Source organism: Musa acuminata, chromosome BXJ3-5 (genome assembly GCF_036884655.1).
Source record: "Musa acuminata AAA Group cultivar baxijiao chromosome BXJ3-5, Cavendish_Baxijiao_AAA, whole genome shotgun sequence".
NCBI lineage: Eukaryota > Viridiplantae > Streptophyta > Magnoliopsida > Zingiberales > Musaceae > Musa > Musa acuminata.
In genome coordinates, this window is record NC_088353.1 from 3,253,439 (window position 1) to 3,268,023 (window position 14,585).

The window sequence follows — 14,585 nt, forward strand, 5'->3', positions numbered from 1 at the left end:
AAATCGATGGGCAGGTGAAGATTTGCAATGGGAAAGTGGTGACGGTGGTTGCATCTCGAAATGGGTTCTACCCAGCTGGGAAAGGGGCGCTTTTAAGCCATTCGTTGGTTGGCTTGTTGCAGCAAATTAGCCGGGCTTTTGATGGTGTAAGTTTCCATATTCTTTCTTCAGTGTCTTATTCCACTTATCTAAATTCAATTTGCTGCTTGATCAATAATTAATTGTATTATAGGCATACAAGTCCCTGATGAAAGCTTTTGTCGAGCACAACAAGGTGGGCTTTCTTGTAACTTCAATTCAGTTGTTTATTATTGTTTTTCTTCTTCTAAAAGTATGTTCTATTATCTTAATATTGTTGATGCCTATTTTACCTTCGATGTTAATTTGGAACATATCATGAACGTGTTAGTTTTTCGGTTTCATTGGGAATTGGTAATGAGGTAGTCGGGATTATGTGAAGGCTGATAATCATATTCATCTCCCTTGGTACATATTTCAATGGAGAAATAGCGAGAAAATGTAATCCTTATCTTTTCATTCTTCTTATTCTTCTTATGATAAGTTTTCATGTTACGTTTCATAATCAAATCATAATTGAAGACAAATGTTCCTTACTATGATTTTGTTTGTTTTGGCCCGAAGTGCACCAAGACCAAGTTTATACAAGTGTTGTATATACTACTTTAGAATCTAGGATTAATTGCATTGGAATCAAAAGTTTAGGTAGGTTTCTCATTGTTTCTTGTTAAGTTATTCACATGTGACATGACTAATATAGATACCTCTTCACCTGCAAGTCTTCCTCATTGAATGAATGGGATGGTACCTTATTTCCTATATTGTTGAGGGTGGCTATTAAGAAGAGACATTAACAGTTCATGAGAAGGGTGTGTATAGATACATTCTCTCATCTTGTGGTTATTTAATTTATTCATTTTTATTTATTGGTGTGCCTGTAGAACAAGAAAACTAAAAATACATTTGTTATTATTCTGATTTGTTGAAGCTAAAATAACAGTTTCCACTTTGTTTCAGTTTGGAAATCTTCCTTATGGATTTAGAGCAAACACTTGGGTGGTTCCTCCTACAGCTGCAGATTCGCCGTCGGTTTTTCCTCCTCTTCCTACAGAGGATGAAACTTGGGGTGGAAATGGTGGCGGTCAGGGACGAGATGGCAAGCATAATCAGAGGCCATGGGCGAACGAATTTGTAATCCTTGCAGCGATGCCTTGTAAAACACCTGAGGAGAGACAGATCCGTGATCGGAAGGCCTTCCTTCTTCACAGCTTATTTGTTGATGTGGCTGTTGTCAAAGCTGTTGAGGCTATTCAGCATCTACTATTCAAACATGAATGCTCAAATGAAGCACCAAATGACCCCTATGCTGCAATTTTACATGATGAACAAGTAGGGGATTTAAGAATCACAGTCACGAAAGACAAAGCTGATGCAAGTGCTAAATTGGATGTCAAATTGGATGGAATTCAAGCTCAAGGAATGTCTTCTAAGGATCTTTGTCAGAGAAATTTACTCAAGGGAATAACGGCTGATGAGAGTGCGACTGTTCATGTAATCAATTACTTTGTAACTAATCAACTTAATTAGTCTTGAATGTTGTAAAAGCTGAAGTAGCTTAATGACTATGCAGGATACTTCCACTATGAGTGTGGTGGTCATTAGACATTGTGGTTATACGGTTGTTGTCAAAGTTCCAGTTGAAGCTGGTTTAGATGTAGTTCCTGTAACAGAGCAGGACATTTATATTGAAGATCAGCCTGAGGGAGGTAGCAACTCCTTAAATGTCAATAGGTAACAACTTGGGAGATGAGGTCCATATCATCTCTCTCTAAATGGCTTTCTATGTTTGCTTTTGCTGTCAAATTTGAAGTTTTAGGCTATTTTGACTAGAGAGTATCTTTGTCATTTAGGGAAAATAGTTAATTTTGCTTTGAACTTTTCAGCTTGAGGATGCTGTTACACAAGTCCACTTCATTCTGTGGAGCCCAGAAGTCTCAATGTGCAGATTTAGAAGATCTGCAGTCCTTCAGGTCCTTAGTGCGAGAAGTATTAGCAGATAGTCTGCAGAGGTTACAAGAAGAAGCTACCCAACAGAGAATGTCAATAAGATGGGAGCTAGGAGCTTGCTGGGTGCAGCATTTACAGAATCAATCTTCAGGGAAAACTGAATCGAAGAAAAGTGAGGACAGTAAAGTTGAAACAACAGTAAAAGGTCTTGGGAAACAATTTGGTCAGCTGAAACAAATTAAGAAGAAGATAGATGATAAGGGTTGGAAAACTGATTCTGCCAAGGAAAATTCTTGTGCTGGCATGGACGCGGATGGTGCCAGTCCTAGGGAGGATAAGGAAATGGCATTGCACAAGTTGCTTCCTGAAGCAGCATACTTACGCCTCAAAGAATCTGAAACTGGCCTTCATGCTAAGGTTTTATCTGCTCCATCAAATTGATCCATCCTTAGTAGTACTTCATTGCAGTGAGCAACATTAAATTGTTTGGGTTGGGTATCGATTTTTCCAAAATTCTTAGTTAAAAGTACACAACTTTGATACCAATTACAGTCTATTGACTAGATCATTATCGAACTACACTATGGTTGCAGTAACTGTGACACTGGAATTTGGCTGGTGTGACCAGTTCTCTAAATTGTACATCTAAAGTCAAGAACCTTTTTTTCACAAAATCTTAGCTCCACAAATACTTGCTTTATGATTCCATCTTAAGATATTTTGATATTGCATTTGATTCATCTGGATCCCTTTTTGTCAGTCACCAGATGAGTTGATTGAGATGGCACAGAGATACTATGAGGATATTGCCCTGCCAAAGTTGGTATGATTAGTTTAATTGCCTTCCTTATGTTTTGTTTATGTGGGTTGGTGTCTTCTGAGTTAATTCACTATTGTTACCCTGCAATTTTCTTTCAGGTAGCAGACTTTGGTTCACTCGAACTGTCTCCTGTTGATGGAAAGACATTGACGGATTTTATGCATACCAGAGGTTTGCAGATGTGTTCACTAGGACGTGTGGTAAATATTTGAATATTTTCTGTAGATATATTTTTAGTCTCTTCAATCCAAATTCTAACTAATGCATGCCAATCATCAGTTATAGATGAAAGTGGTTTGCTAAAGCCTTTCTATTTCTGCTCTTTCATTGGTTTCTGAACAGGTTGAACTTGCAGACAAGCTGCCTCATGTGCAGTCCCTTTGTCTACATGAGATGATAGTTCGAGCTTATAAGCATATACTTCAGGCTATTATTGCAGCGGTTGGTGATATAACTGACATGGCTGGGACAATAGCGTCTTGTTTGAATATTTTGCTTGGATCACTGCCAGCAGATAATGCAGATATTAACTTAGACAATGACTATCATCTCAAGCAAAAGTGGTTAGAAAGTTTCCTTTTAAAGAGATTTGGATGGAGATTGAAAAACAAGGACTGCCATGAATTGAGGAAGTATGCAATCTTACGTGGGCTTTGCCACAAGGTTTTGGACTTGTCTGACATATGTTTCCTTTCTTTTTTCTTTTCTTTTTTCATCATCAATTGTGAAAATAGCTTTATGCTGCAGGTAGGACTTGAGCTAGTTCCTAGGGACTATGATATGGAAACTCCACATCCTTTTAGGAAGTCGGACATTATCAGCATGATTCCTGTATACAAAGTAAGGGTGCATTTCTGTTCCAGGAAATAATATTGACTTAAGTTTTTCCGAAGTGATCAAGTTGGCTTTGTATTGCAGCATGTTGCATGCTCATCAGCCGATGGGCGCACTTTGCTGGAATCATCTAAGACTTCCTTAGACAAAGGAAAACTAGAGGATGCTGTTACCTATGGGACCAAGGTAAAGATCTTTATCAGCTTTTTTTTAATTATAATTCCTTGTTTTCACTTTTTAAAATTCCTGACATCTTCTTCTTTTGTTTACTTTAAAATGAAGGCATTGGCAAAACTAGTTGCAGTGTGTGGTCCTTACCACAGAATGACAGCAGGTGCATACAGCCTTTTGGCTGTAGTTCTCTACCATACTGGTGACTTCAACCAGGTACATGCCTGGAAGAAAAATTTTCAAGAAATTTGAATATCATATTGTATGTTATAGAACTGATTTCTTAGAAAGAAAAAATATGTTGATTAAGATGTTTTGGTATTGCTAGTTGTAATAAACATGAAATCAAAATGAACTAGAATTCTATATTACATCATGCCTACGTTTTATTTTTTCCACTTGTTATAGAAAAGACTGAATGTTGTGGGCTCATTCAGTTATATAGTTGACAATGATGTGGGTCTATGGTTCTGACTGGAGAAAAGTTGTTTATGTGATTGATGTAACAGTGAAAAGCAATTCCTCAACCTGAGGATTCTTAAGAATCTTGATTTACTCAAAATAACACAAAAGTGTGGATGCTGCAGAGAAGTAATTATATGGACCAGCTTTAGAATAATATCAGCTAGTTGAAGACCTGCTATGCAGATGTTTTTATAACTATTCTTGGTTGGTTGAATGTATAACTAGATTATTTGTCCAATAAACAAATTTGCAATGGCAGTTACAAGATTCCATTGTTCTATTGATAATTTCTGATACTTATTCATTCTTCTATGACCTTGGTTTCTTCTTATAAATTTGGGAGGTGCTACCCAGATTTCATACAAAATTTTCTTAGATGAGTAAAAGAAAATTTAAAACAAGCTTAATTTATTTTGCTGTTTACCCATATGAACTTTCTTCAATAGGATTTTTTTGACAATACAACAACAACCAAGCCGTAAGTCTCAACATAGAGATTTTTGACAATGAGAGAAAAAAAAAGTCATTAAGTGACATCTTGTTGTCACCTTTTATGGTTTGCCACTTACTCTTAGTGGTATATAACTTTTCCAAATTACTCCTAATATATCTTATCATTTTGCCTTTAAAATGACAAGCTCATGATAGCTTTCTTGATGGCTAGCCCTATTTTGGTGCTTAAATTTTTTTTACTGGTTTAGTATACTGTCTTTGTTTCTTATAAATGAGTCTGGTTCTTTGCCTCTTTCTCAGAAAGTTGTATCTTGTTTGTGCCTCTTAACTTATTAAATCTACAGAAATGTGGCTGTAGAGTAGCTTTGCTATTCTAAGAGTATAATCTAGGATGTATACTGCCAGATCTGTAGAACAAGTGCCTTGATGTCAGGATGCTGTAAGATGGATGCATGTTGGACCCTTGGAATAATGAAAATTGTTCTTTTTCTCTCTACAATGTAATCTTCATGAAATATTGAAGGGAAGATATTACGTGATATAATAAGTTTGATGAATACTAGAGTCACTCTTAACTTATAAGATTAATTTCCAAAATAAAGGTTTTGTACCTGCAAACATTTTGCATGTAGATGATGAGATTGCACCATTGGAGATTAATACTGGACCCATTTTCATTAGGAATTGTTTCTAGGAATGTGATCTTACACCACTTGCATATAATATGATAAGCAAAAGTTTTACTCATTCAACCATCTTCCTCAATGCAACTTTTTTGTCCCTTTTTTGAAAACCCCTAATGACAAGGCCAGAAATAAAAATTATAGGAATAGGGAAAAATATAATTAAGGAAAATACATGCCCAAGCCTAATTGATCTTCATAATTTTTATTCTTTTAGGAAGTGAAATTATTTTGGTAGATTAACTTTCTTTTTAACAAAAATATTCGACTGATATAAACTGCCTTCTTTGTAGACTCTTCAATCAAGTTTTAATACACTCATAAAGTTAAAATTTTCAATCAAGCCCTATAATCTTGAATCAAGCTCAAACTTATATAGAAGATGTTGTCATGTGTCAACTTATGATATTTATAGAACATCTTTAACTAATATACTTAATTACAGAGAAATATAAATCAAAATAGCCCCGAATGGAAGTTCCTATGTGATATTGGTTCAAGAAGAGCCTGGTGGTATTCTATAATGCAAAATGCTATATAATTGCTAATAAATGATGAGGGTGAGATTTGAGAAAACAGTGAGCATAATCCAATAAGTCAGGAGGGTAGCCAATTATAGCAAGCATGATTCATATCATGATGAATTTCAGATTCGCTTACTTCAACCAAAATCTTAATCCAGAATCTGGTGACCAATCCTAAATGGACAAGATTTTGTGAACCTTGAAATCAATTTGAACTCCTTGGGGAAAATGAACAACCTCATGGTACACCATTTTGGAAGTTTTCCAAGTGGAGTAGTGAATGATCTCCAGTTGCAAAGTATGCTTCCATCGGATCTAGGTTCCCATAGGCGAGAAGTTAAAGCCACACCAAATTTCAGAAATATACAACAAAGAAGTTCCACCATCTATAGGACCAAAAATGAATTTTACCAAAGTGAGAAGAAAAAGTTGTTCCTCTTTGATCTGAAAATAATATTTGCTAGTTAGGGATTTTGTTCACATAGAAAAGCACTACAATTTGAGAAGTTAATCTGATTTCTCTTCCGGTTTATTGTTTCTTCACAAAAGTGAATTCTGTATGTATTTGGATGAGTACTTGTAGCATAGAGGGTGTTGTTTACAATTAGCTGTGTCTTTTTTTTCTTCTCAGGCAACCATCTACCAGCAAAAAGCTCTCGATATCAATGAGAGGGAACTTGGTCTTGATCATCCAGATACAATGAAAAGCTACGGTGATCTTGCTGTTTTCTACTATCGTCTTCAACATACAGAACTAGCACTGAAGTAAGTAAAGCCTTTTAATATAAGATTCATATATTCCATATAATGCCTAGATCTTCTGTCAAAAGATGATATGAAAAATATTCCCTCTGCTCACTTTATTTGCCATTCATTTTTATCATTTTCATCAACTTGCTAATTGAATTTCATCATATGATGCCATTGAACTTGTGTCCTATCAAGGTTTCTGAGGATGCTTTTTTTCTTGTAATGGTTGATTAGAAGAGTACAATATAGTATGGCCTGCCGTACCGCTCGAAATGGTACAAAACGGGCAGAAGGTTCCAGTCCAAGGGCTGATCTAGATGTGGATCATCCCATTTTGGCCGATATGCTGAATTTGTGAGGCATACCAGTTGGTACGTCTCACATACCATTGGCACGATCGAAATTCGACCACCACCAATTGGTATCGGTCGGTGATGATCGGGTTTTGACCGGTACCAGCTCAAAATTGACCATTTCAGCCCCGATGTCCAATTTCTATTTTGGGTTATACAAGCCCCTCCATAGCCCTCTTTCATTCTCATTCTCACTCTTTCCCATTCTCATTAAACATGGTAATCTCCCTAATCGATGATCAATGGAGGTTAATTTGGATAAAAGAGGGAATTCAAACTCAAGATTTTGTGGAATGCCTTCAATTAAAGTAGTTCAATTCGAGGGAATTCCAACTCAAGATCAATGGAAGCAAGTTAAGCAACTTTCTTTGATGGAGGATTGTGCGGTAAAGTTCTTCCTCGATGAATATAAGAATTTCAATTTTTGATCCTTATAACCTGGAATTTCTATTCATTTATGGCTTAGATATACTTTATTCTTATTTAATTCTAATTTATATACCAAGAAATTAAGAGAAAAATTCCTGAAATAAGGCTTTTGTCAATTTCAGCTGATTTTTCTATCAAAATTTCAGTGTGTGAGTATGCATCGGTATATTGTTGTACACCGGTGTGACTGATACATACTGGTTTGGCTAGGGACCCATATGCTTGGTCGATACAAGATGACAAATCTTGCTATATAGGAAAGACACTGTCATATAAATAGTGCATAATACCTAAAATAGCTAATGACCCAAGGAAGAAGCAAAGATTGAAATTAAGCCCTTGAATCTATTTGAATCCACTCCACTTCAAGATAGCTAAAAGAATCAAATCATGCTTAGTAACAATAGTGCCCTAGCTCTGGCAATTTTGTGAAGTTTAATTGTAACTTTCTAAACATTTTTAGTGCAGATTACAGAAATGACCTACCGGCAAACAAGTCATACAGAGAAGCCTTAACAACATGGCCTAAAGTTTGATCTCAAACTATTAATTTCACTAGTCAGCCAGTCCAACTTACTCATTAGGGCATTATAAACAGCATAAAATCTTCATGTGAATACATCCACTGTGTGATCTGTGGAATAGACTGATCTTTCCTTTTTTATTTTCTTTTTAGTGTCACTTCTTATGTTCTGTTTTAGATTTCAAATAGGAATAATATAATAACTGTTTCAAGTTTCAACTGTGACAGGTATGTTAACCGTGCTTTGTACCTATTACACCTGACTTGTGGCCCTTCACATCCTAACACTGCTGCCACATACATCAATGTGGCAATGATGGAAGAAGGCTTGGGTAATGTGCATGTTGCTCTAAGGTACCTGCATGAGGCACTAAAGTGCAACCAAAGACTTCTTGGAGCTGATCATATACAGGTTCTTATACTGATCCACCTTCATTCTTCTTCTTTTGTCCTCTCTCTTGAACATCATAGTTATAAAGGTGCAGTGCTGCACTATAGGAGATACTTCATTACATTCTTCTAACTTGATTTAGTTAATGTAGATGCATAAATTGAGATTGCTTGCTACTGGCTCATAAGAAACAAAATTTCAATTTACAGACTGCAGCCAGTTATCATGCTATTGCCATTGCTCTGTCTTTGATGGAAGCTTATTCTCTAAGTGTCCAGCATGAACAAACAACTCTCCGCATACTTCAAGCAAAGCTTGGATCAGAAGATCTCCGAACACAGGTATTCATGCCTTAAAAGTACGGTTTATGACTTAGACTCTTGGTTGACAGTCTCATTCTATTAAGATATTTAAGCACTATCAAGTTCTTTTGAACATCATGTAATACAGGATGCTGCTGCATGGCTTGAGTATTTTGAGTCCAAGGCTCTCGAGCAACAGGAAGCTGCACGAAATGGTACCCCAAAACCCGATGCTTCCATCGCCAGCAAAGGTCATTTGAGGTAAAATCAATATTAGTAGTGATAGCATAACAAACTATCATACATAGGATTAGTTAAAGAAATTCATCCATGTAAATAACACTAGTGATTATCTTTTCATTTGAGAAATTTTTGAGAAAGCTTATTCTTGCAGTTAGGAACTTGGGTACTAATAATTCAACTGAGACATGCTTATGAATAATTTTCTACAAAAGCTTCAGACTTATTTGTTTCTTTCTGTACAATCCTGTTCTTGTCTCTGCAAAGGGTCTAATTTATGTTGAACTTTTTTTACTTAAATAGTGTATCAGACCTTTTGGATTATATCAACCCGGATGCGGAGCTCAAAGCAAGAGAAATTCTAAAGAAACAAGCTCGTGCAAAGGTATTGATTTAGTTTTGTTTGGTCAGAAGGAAGAATCACCGACTCTCTTTCTAAGCGTGGTTTTATTATGTTTCATTTTTGCTTCACAGATAAAAGGCAGAAATGGTCAGAACCAATCAGAAACTTTTGAAATAGAGGATGAGAAGGTTGACACACCAAAACAGGATTACCCATGGAGGGAGACTAATGATAAGGAGAACAACTCCTACATACAGCCCATGGAGCCTAAAGATGAGAAGCCCAATATCACTGTCATTCATGTCTCCAAGACAAATCTAGAGGATGATATCATCGAGGAAGACACAGCTGAAGAAGGATGGCAAGAAGCTGTCCCCAAGGGACGATCTCTGTCAAGCCGCAAATCTGTGTCAAGAAGACCAAGTTTGGCCAAAATCAACACAAATGCATTAAACAATGTAGAAAGTCCACGCTATCGAGTTAGGCCTTCCTCCAGCATCTCTTCCCCAGGAACACCACCAGCTGATGCTATCTTTCCTTCTTCTACTAGTCCCGCTTCTAAGAAGTTGGTAAAAAGTTCTAGCTTCAACCAGAAACTAAGCATCGTTGCTGCTTCAACTGTAAATGACACTGAAAAATCTTTGGGCAACAAGTTGGCATCTGCAAGTCCTACCATCACAGCTACAACTTGCAAGCTAGTTTCGTCATCAAATTCAATCACTAGTCCATCGACCAGAAAAACCTTATCATACAAAGAAGTGGCATTGGCTCCTCCGGGAACTATTGTGAAGGTCACAGAAGATAAAGTGACAAAAGAAAAACATTCAGATGACCAGGATAATGAAGTTTGCAAGGAAGCACCTAGTCTGGTTCCAATTGTAGGAGAACAGATTACAGATGATACTAGGGAGGAGATGAGGGATCAGGAAACCATTGAAGAAAAGAAACACACATCTTCTCCTGTGGGACATAAGGGCCCTATGGTGGAGGGAAAAAACCAGGAAAAAATGAATTCTATGGTGGCAGAAGCATCTATAGAATTGGATAGTTCTATTGTAGTAGACCGAAAAGAAGAAAAAGAATCTGCTATTGTTTCTAGTCCTAAAGAGTCGTTCACTTTGGAAGCCGCAAACATGACCTTCTCAGGACCTGAGATATCAGAAATAACTGATACAGCTACTGAAGATGGTAAAGTAGCTCCTGTAGTGGAAGAATCTTGTGAAATATCAGAATCAGGATGCTTTACAGAGAAAGAAACAGAAGCAAGTTCATCTGCTTCAGATGGAACACCTGCCATGCAAGAAAGTGACACCACTGCTTCTACTGAAGATGCAAGCAATGTTGGAGATGAGATGCAGGAACAGCTGTCTAGTGGCGGTGAAAGCGAGCCCTTGCCAATGAAAGAGAAAAAGAATGAAACAGGTGAAATTGCGAAAGAGCCAAGCAGTAAACTATCAGCAGCTGCACCTCCATTCAATCCATCAACAATACCAGTTTTTAGCTCGGTTGCAATGCCAAGCTTCAAAGATCATGGAGGAATTTTACCACCACCAGTAAATATACCTCCAATGTTGACCCTTCCTGTCCGTAAGCATCCCCATCAGTCTGCTACATCCAGAGTACCTTATGGTCCACGGATTGCTGGTGGTTATAACCGTTCAGGTCATCGTGGTCACCGTAACAAGCTGCCATTTCAGAATGGTGAGTTATCTCCTCATGATGGGAGCTGTTTCAGTCCAAAAATAATGAATCCTAATGCTGCAGAGTTTGTTCCTGGCCAGCCTTGGACTCCAAACAACCATCCAGTGTCCCCAAAGGACTTTCAAGCATCACCAGATGGTATTCCACTTTCCCCTCAAAGTTTCCCTCCGCCATTAGATAGTTTAGTGGCTCCACCAGATAGATTGATGGCATCGCCAACACCTATTCCCTCAGATGCCTCTCATAGTAATGAAGCTCCTGCAGACGGAAATGACGCTTTCAATAAAGTTCTTGAGGAACCAGTGGATGATAACCAGAATCCAGACACTGAGCAGTGTAACGAAAGCAAAGATGCTTATCTGAACACAGAGCAGAGTACTTCTGCAGAGACGACATTTGAAAATGTTCTACCAGCAAGTAAAGTTCCAGAAGCTGCAAAATCCACGGATAAGCAAAAGTGTTGGGCTGACTACAGCGATGGTGAAGTTGACGTTGTTGAGGTTGTGAGTTAAGGACAACAGATACATGGTCCACGGCGGAATAAAGTGGATTTGGTGGCAATGTTGGATGAACCTAAGAACGAAACTTTTCTCTGAAAGATATTATTTCCTTGCTTTCTAAAACATAGGTCCTGAAGCTTATGTAATGCTATCATGAAATATAGTGAATCAAAAGAGGGAGAACTACCGTAGGAGCTAAATGCTGAAAGCTATAGATGGCAAAGATACTAAGACAGCAGTACGGCTGATTCAGGTTTTCCTGCCTGTTTTTCTGCATCAATTTTCAGGTTTTGATCACTTGACTTTCATTGAAATTATTTGATCAGTAACTTTTTTATTTGTCACAAGACGTACCAAATAACTTTCCTGCTTTCTAGTGAGCCATGACTGAAAATAATTGCTCCATGGACAATAGTATAGGTTCTAGATTATTGTAGGTTGTTTACAAATGCCTTGTATCTCGTTACGTCATGTAGAGGTGGTTGAATCTTTGTGGTTTCTTTTCTGAAGTTTGCTGGAATTGAATTATGTATATTCAGGCTCAACTTCCCTGTTCATCTGACATCGCATAATGTAGTAGACATCCTTCAGTTTCATTTTCATTTTTTGTTCTACTGTGAAGCATATGACCAATTCATTGAAAAATGATGTGAAATTCGTTTTCCCTTACCATCATTCATATTATCGATATTTCCACGGAAAATGTATCGCGTAAGAGATGTTAATTTTAAGAATAGCCTTTTCTTTAAGGACTTATGGATCAGCAAGTGACAAAGGTTTATTACTTCCTGGTAGGTACCTGTTGTATCTTTATAAACTCTTGTGATCGATCTTAAACTGAGTCTTCGATGAAGAATTTCTAGTAATTTTGATTCTTTGACGAAGAAGAATTCAATATTCTAGAATTCCTCAACTAATATTCTAGAATTTCTAGTAATTCTTCTTCTGTTTGATCTTCTAACTGATTCTTCGACAAGGAATTTTGACAATGAATTCTTCTTCTATTACAGCCAGACAAATGATTTGAATCCCCTTCTTTTTTTTTATTTGAAATTTGAATCACCTTTGTTGCCATTATTTATGGGCTTATCACCCTGCACAACCTTATCATAGAGCTTTTACTATGCAATCCCAACAGGAATTTCTGAGTGTCTACATTCTTGCTACCATATTAGAGCACTCGATTGGCTGTCTAAATTGAATCTTCACATATGATCAAGATGTATGTAGAAAGATTTTATTGCTAGAAAGTTATATGGACTGTTAACTATAATGGCCACATTCTTGCTCTTTTGGTAGTTCTTCTGATTCAGTCATTAAAACTTTTATTTCAGTGGCAGCCATGCTGGGTAAACTTGCCCTGAGTCTCTTCAGAATTTTGCTTGAGCTTGAGCTTGACCTTCCTATGGTATTTTGGATGAGAGGGTGAAATAAGAAAAAAAGGGGGAGAAGAGATGGTCATAAGATCCAATCAGATCTATCCGGTTTACTCGGTTTGACACAAATTACGTAATCAAGATCAAATATATACTTGTCCATTTATTAAAACAATGCATTGGTGAATTCTCTCTCTCTCTCTCTCTCTCTCTCTCTCTATATATATATATATATATATATATATATGTGTATATATATATATATATATATGTATATATATGTATGTATATATATATATGTATATATATATATATATGTATATATATGTATGTATATATATATATGTATATATATATATGTATATATATATATATAACTATATATTAATATTATTTAATTTTGTTAAATATTATTTAATACGAAAAAAAGAGAAGTATGATTCAATTGTAAGTCATGGGCGACACCTCTTTGGGCTGTAGGATGGTCTAAATAGGCTATGGGGCCTTTGGGTGGGCCACATTGGTCGTGGGCCTTAGGCAGGGGCCTTTAAAGAAGATCGTGGCCCAGTTCAGGCAATTGTGAGTCTTGAATCGGAGCCCATATATGTGGGCCACAAGTCTGGCCATTTTGGGTACTATGCCGAACGTAATTAAAGTATGCCTTTGTGGGCCATGGATAGGGCCGCTGTGGGCCTTGTGTCATCATGGTATGGGCTATTGTGAGCATGTGTCGAAGCCCACCGAATCAGGCCTTTTGGGTCATATATAAGCATTGGGTTGAGCCCAGATATCGAGTATTATAGGCTACCAATTAGACTAAGCCTATAGTATTATTGCTTTGCAACGGAACAAGCAAGGGCTATGCCCTTATGTGTTAGGAGTTGAGTTCTTAGTTACCTGTTAGTATGAGTTATGTCAGTTCTCGTTTTCAACATTAGCGAGTTGTTTGAACTTGTGTGTTAGAGTTCATAAATAAGATAAGTATGACTCTCCTTAAGGCTAATACCAGAATGACTCTTCTCAGGTCAATGTTCAAAAATGTATTTCCATAGCTTGTCAGGGGACAACACCCATTGATGGCACCCATATACGTAAGCTATCATGTATTGCTTGTTCACATCTAATGTAATAGTATAACTTTACTACTTATAATTAAATATAACATGACTACTTATCATTACTACTGTTAGAAGATTTCATTCTTGACGTATGAGTCGACCTGATATGGTTTGAACCCAAAAACATAAGAACATCTGAAGTGGTGATCGAGATGGCTCCGAGGTAGAGGTGTCGATCTCTCATGGCACTACCTGCACTAAGACTGATGTCGAGAAAATTGTTTAGACCTAGTCCCTCTAACGCTCAAGTTAGTGACCAAGATCTTTTATGAGTAAGAGTTTTTTTTTTTTGAAGAGAGTTCCCTAACATAGCATTGGGGGTTAGCTTTTATACCAAATATCAGAGGGAATAGCTTATAACTGTCTCAATGTCCCGTTTTGGTGTTTTGTCCACATGGGCAACATGAGAGAGATAACCTCAAACGACCTTTCTAGGATTGCTATCCATGGAGGCAGACAGGTGGAGTATGACTTGGACCTCTTCCTTCCATGATAGTTTCCACACGGTAATTAGGTGTCGGATGATGATTGACCATTAATATATTTCCTATTATTTATCCCCTCTCGAAGGCATGCTTCATATC

The 14,585-nt window shown here is 37.1% G+C and overlaps 1 protein-coding gene across 1 annotated transcript; it reads left to right on the forward strand.

Moving 5' to 3' along the window:
* Window positions 1-2: 2 nt before the first annotated feature.
* On the forward strand, window positions 3-12,109 carry LOC135639140 (protein REDUCED CHLOROPLAST COVERAGE 2-like; the record flags this gene model as incomplete). The annotated part of the gene is made up of 17 exons (XM_065152921.1): window positions 3-146; window positions 233-274; window positions 1,036-1,569; window positions 1,649-1,809; window positions 1,962-2,442; window positions 2,786-2,848; window positions 2,944-3,045; window positions 3,188-3,508; window positions 3,593-3,685; window positions 3,764-3,865; window positions 3,962-4,066; window positions 6,607-6,740; window positions 8,259-8,442; window positions 8,631-8,762; window positions 8,872-8,984; window positions 9,267-9,348; window positions 9,438-12,109. Coding segments are annotated over 17 exons (4,875 nt in total), but the record flags the coding sequence as incomplete, so codon positions are not given.
* Window positions 12,110-14,585: the final 2,476 nt, after the last annotated feature.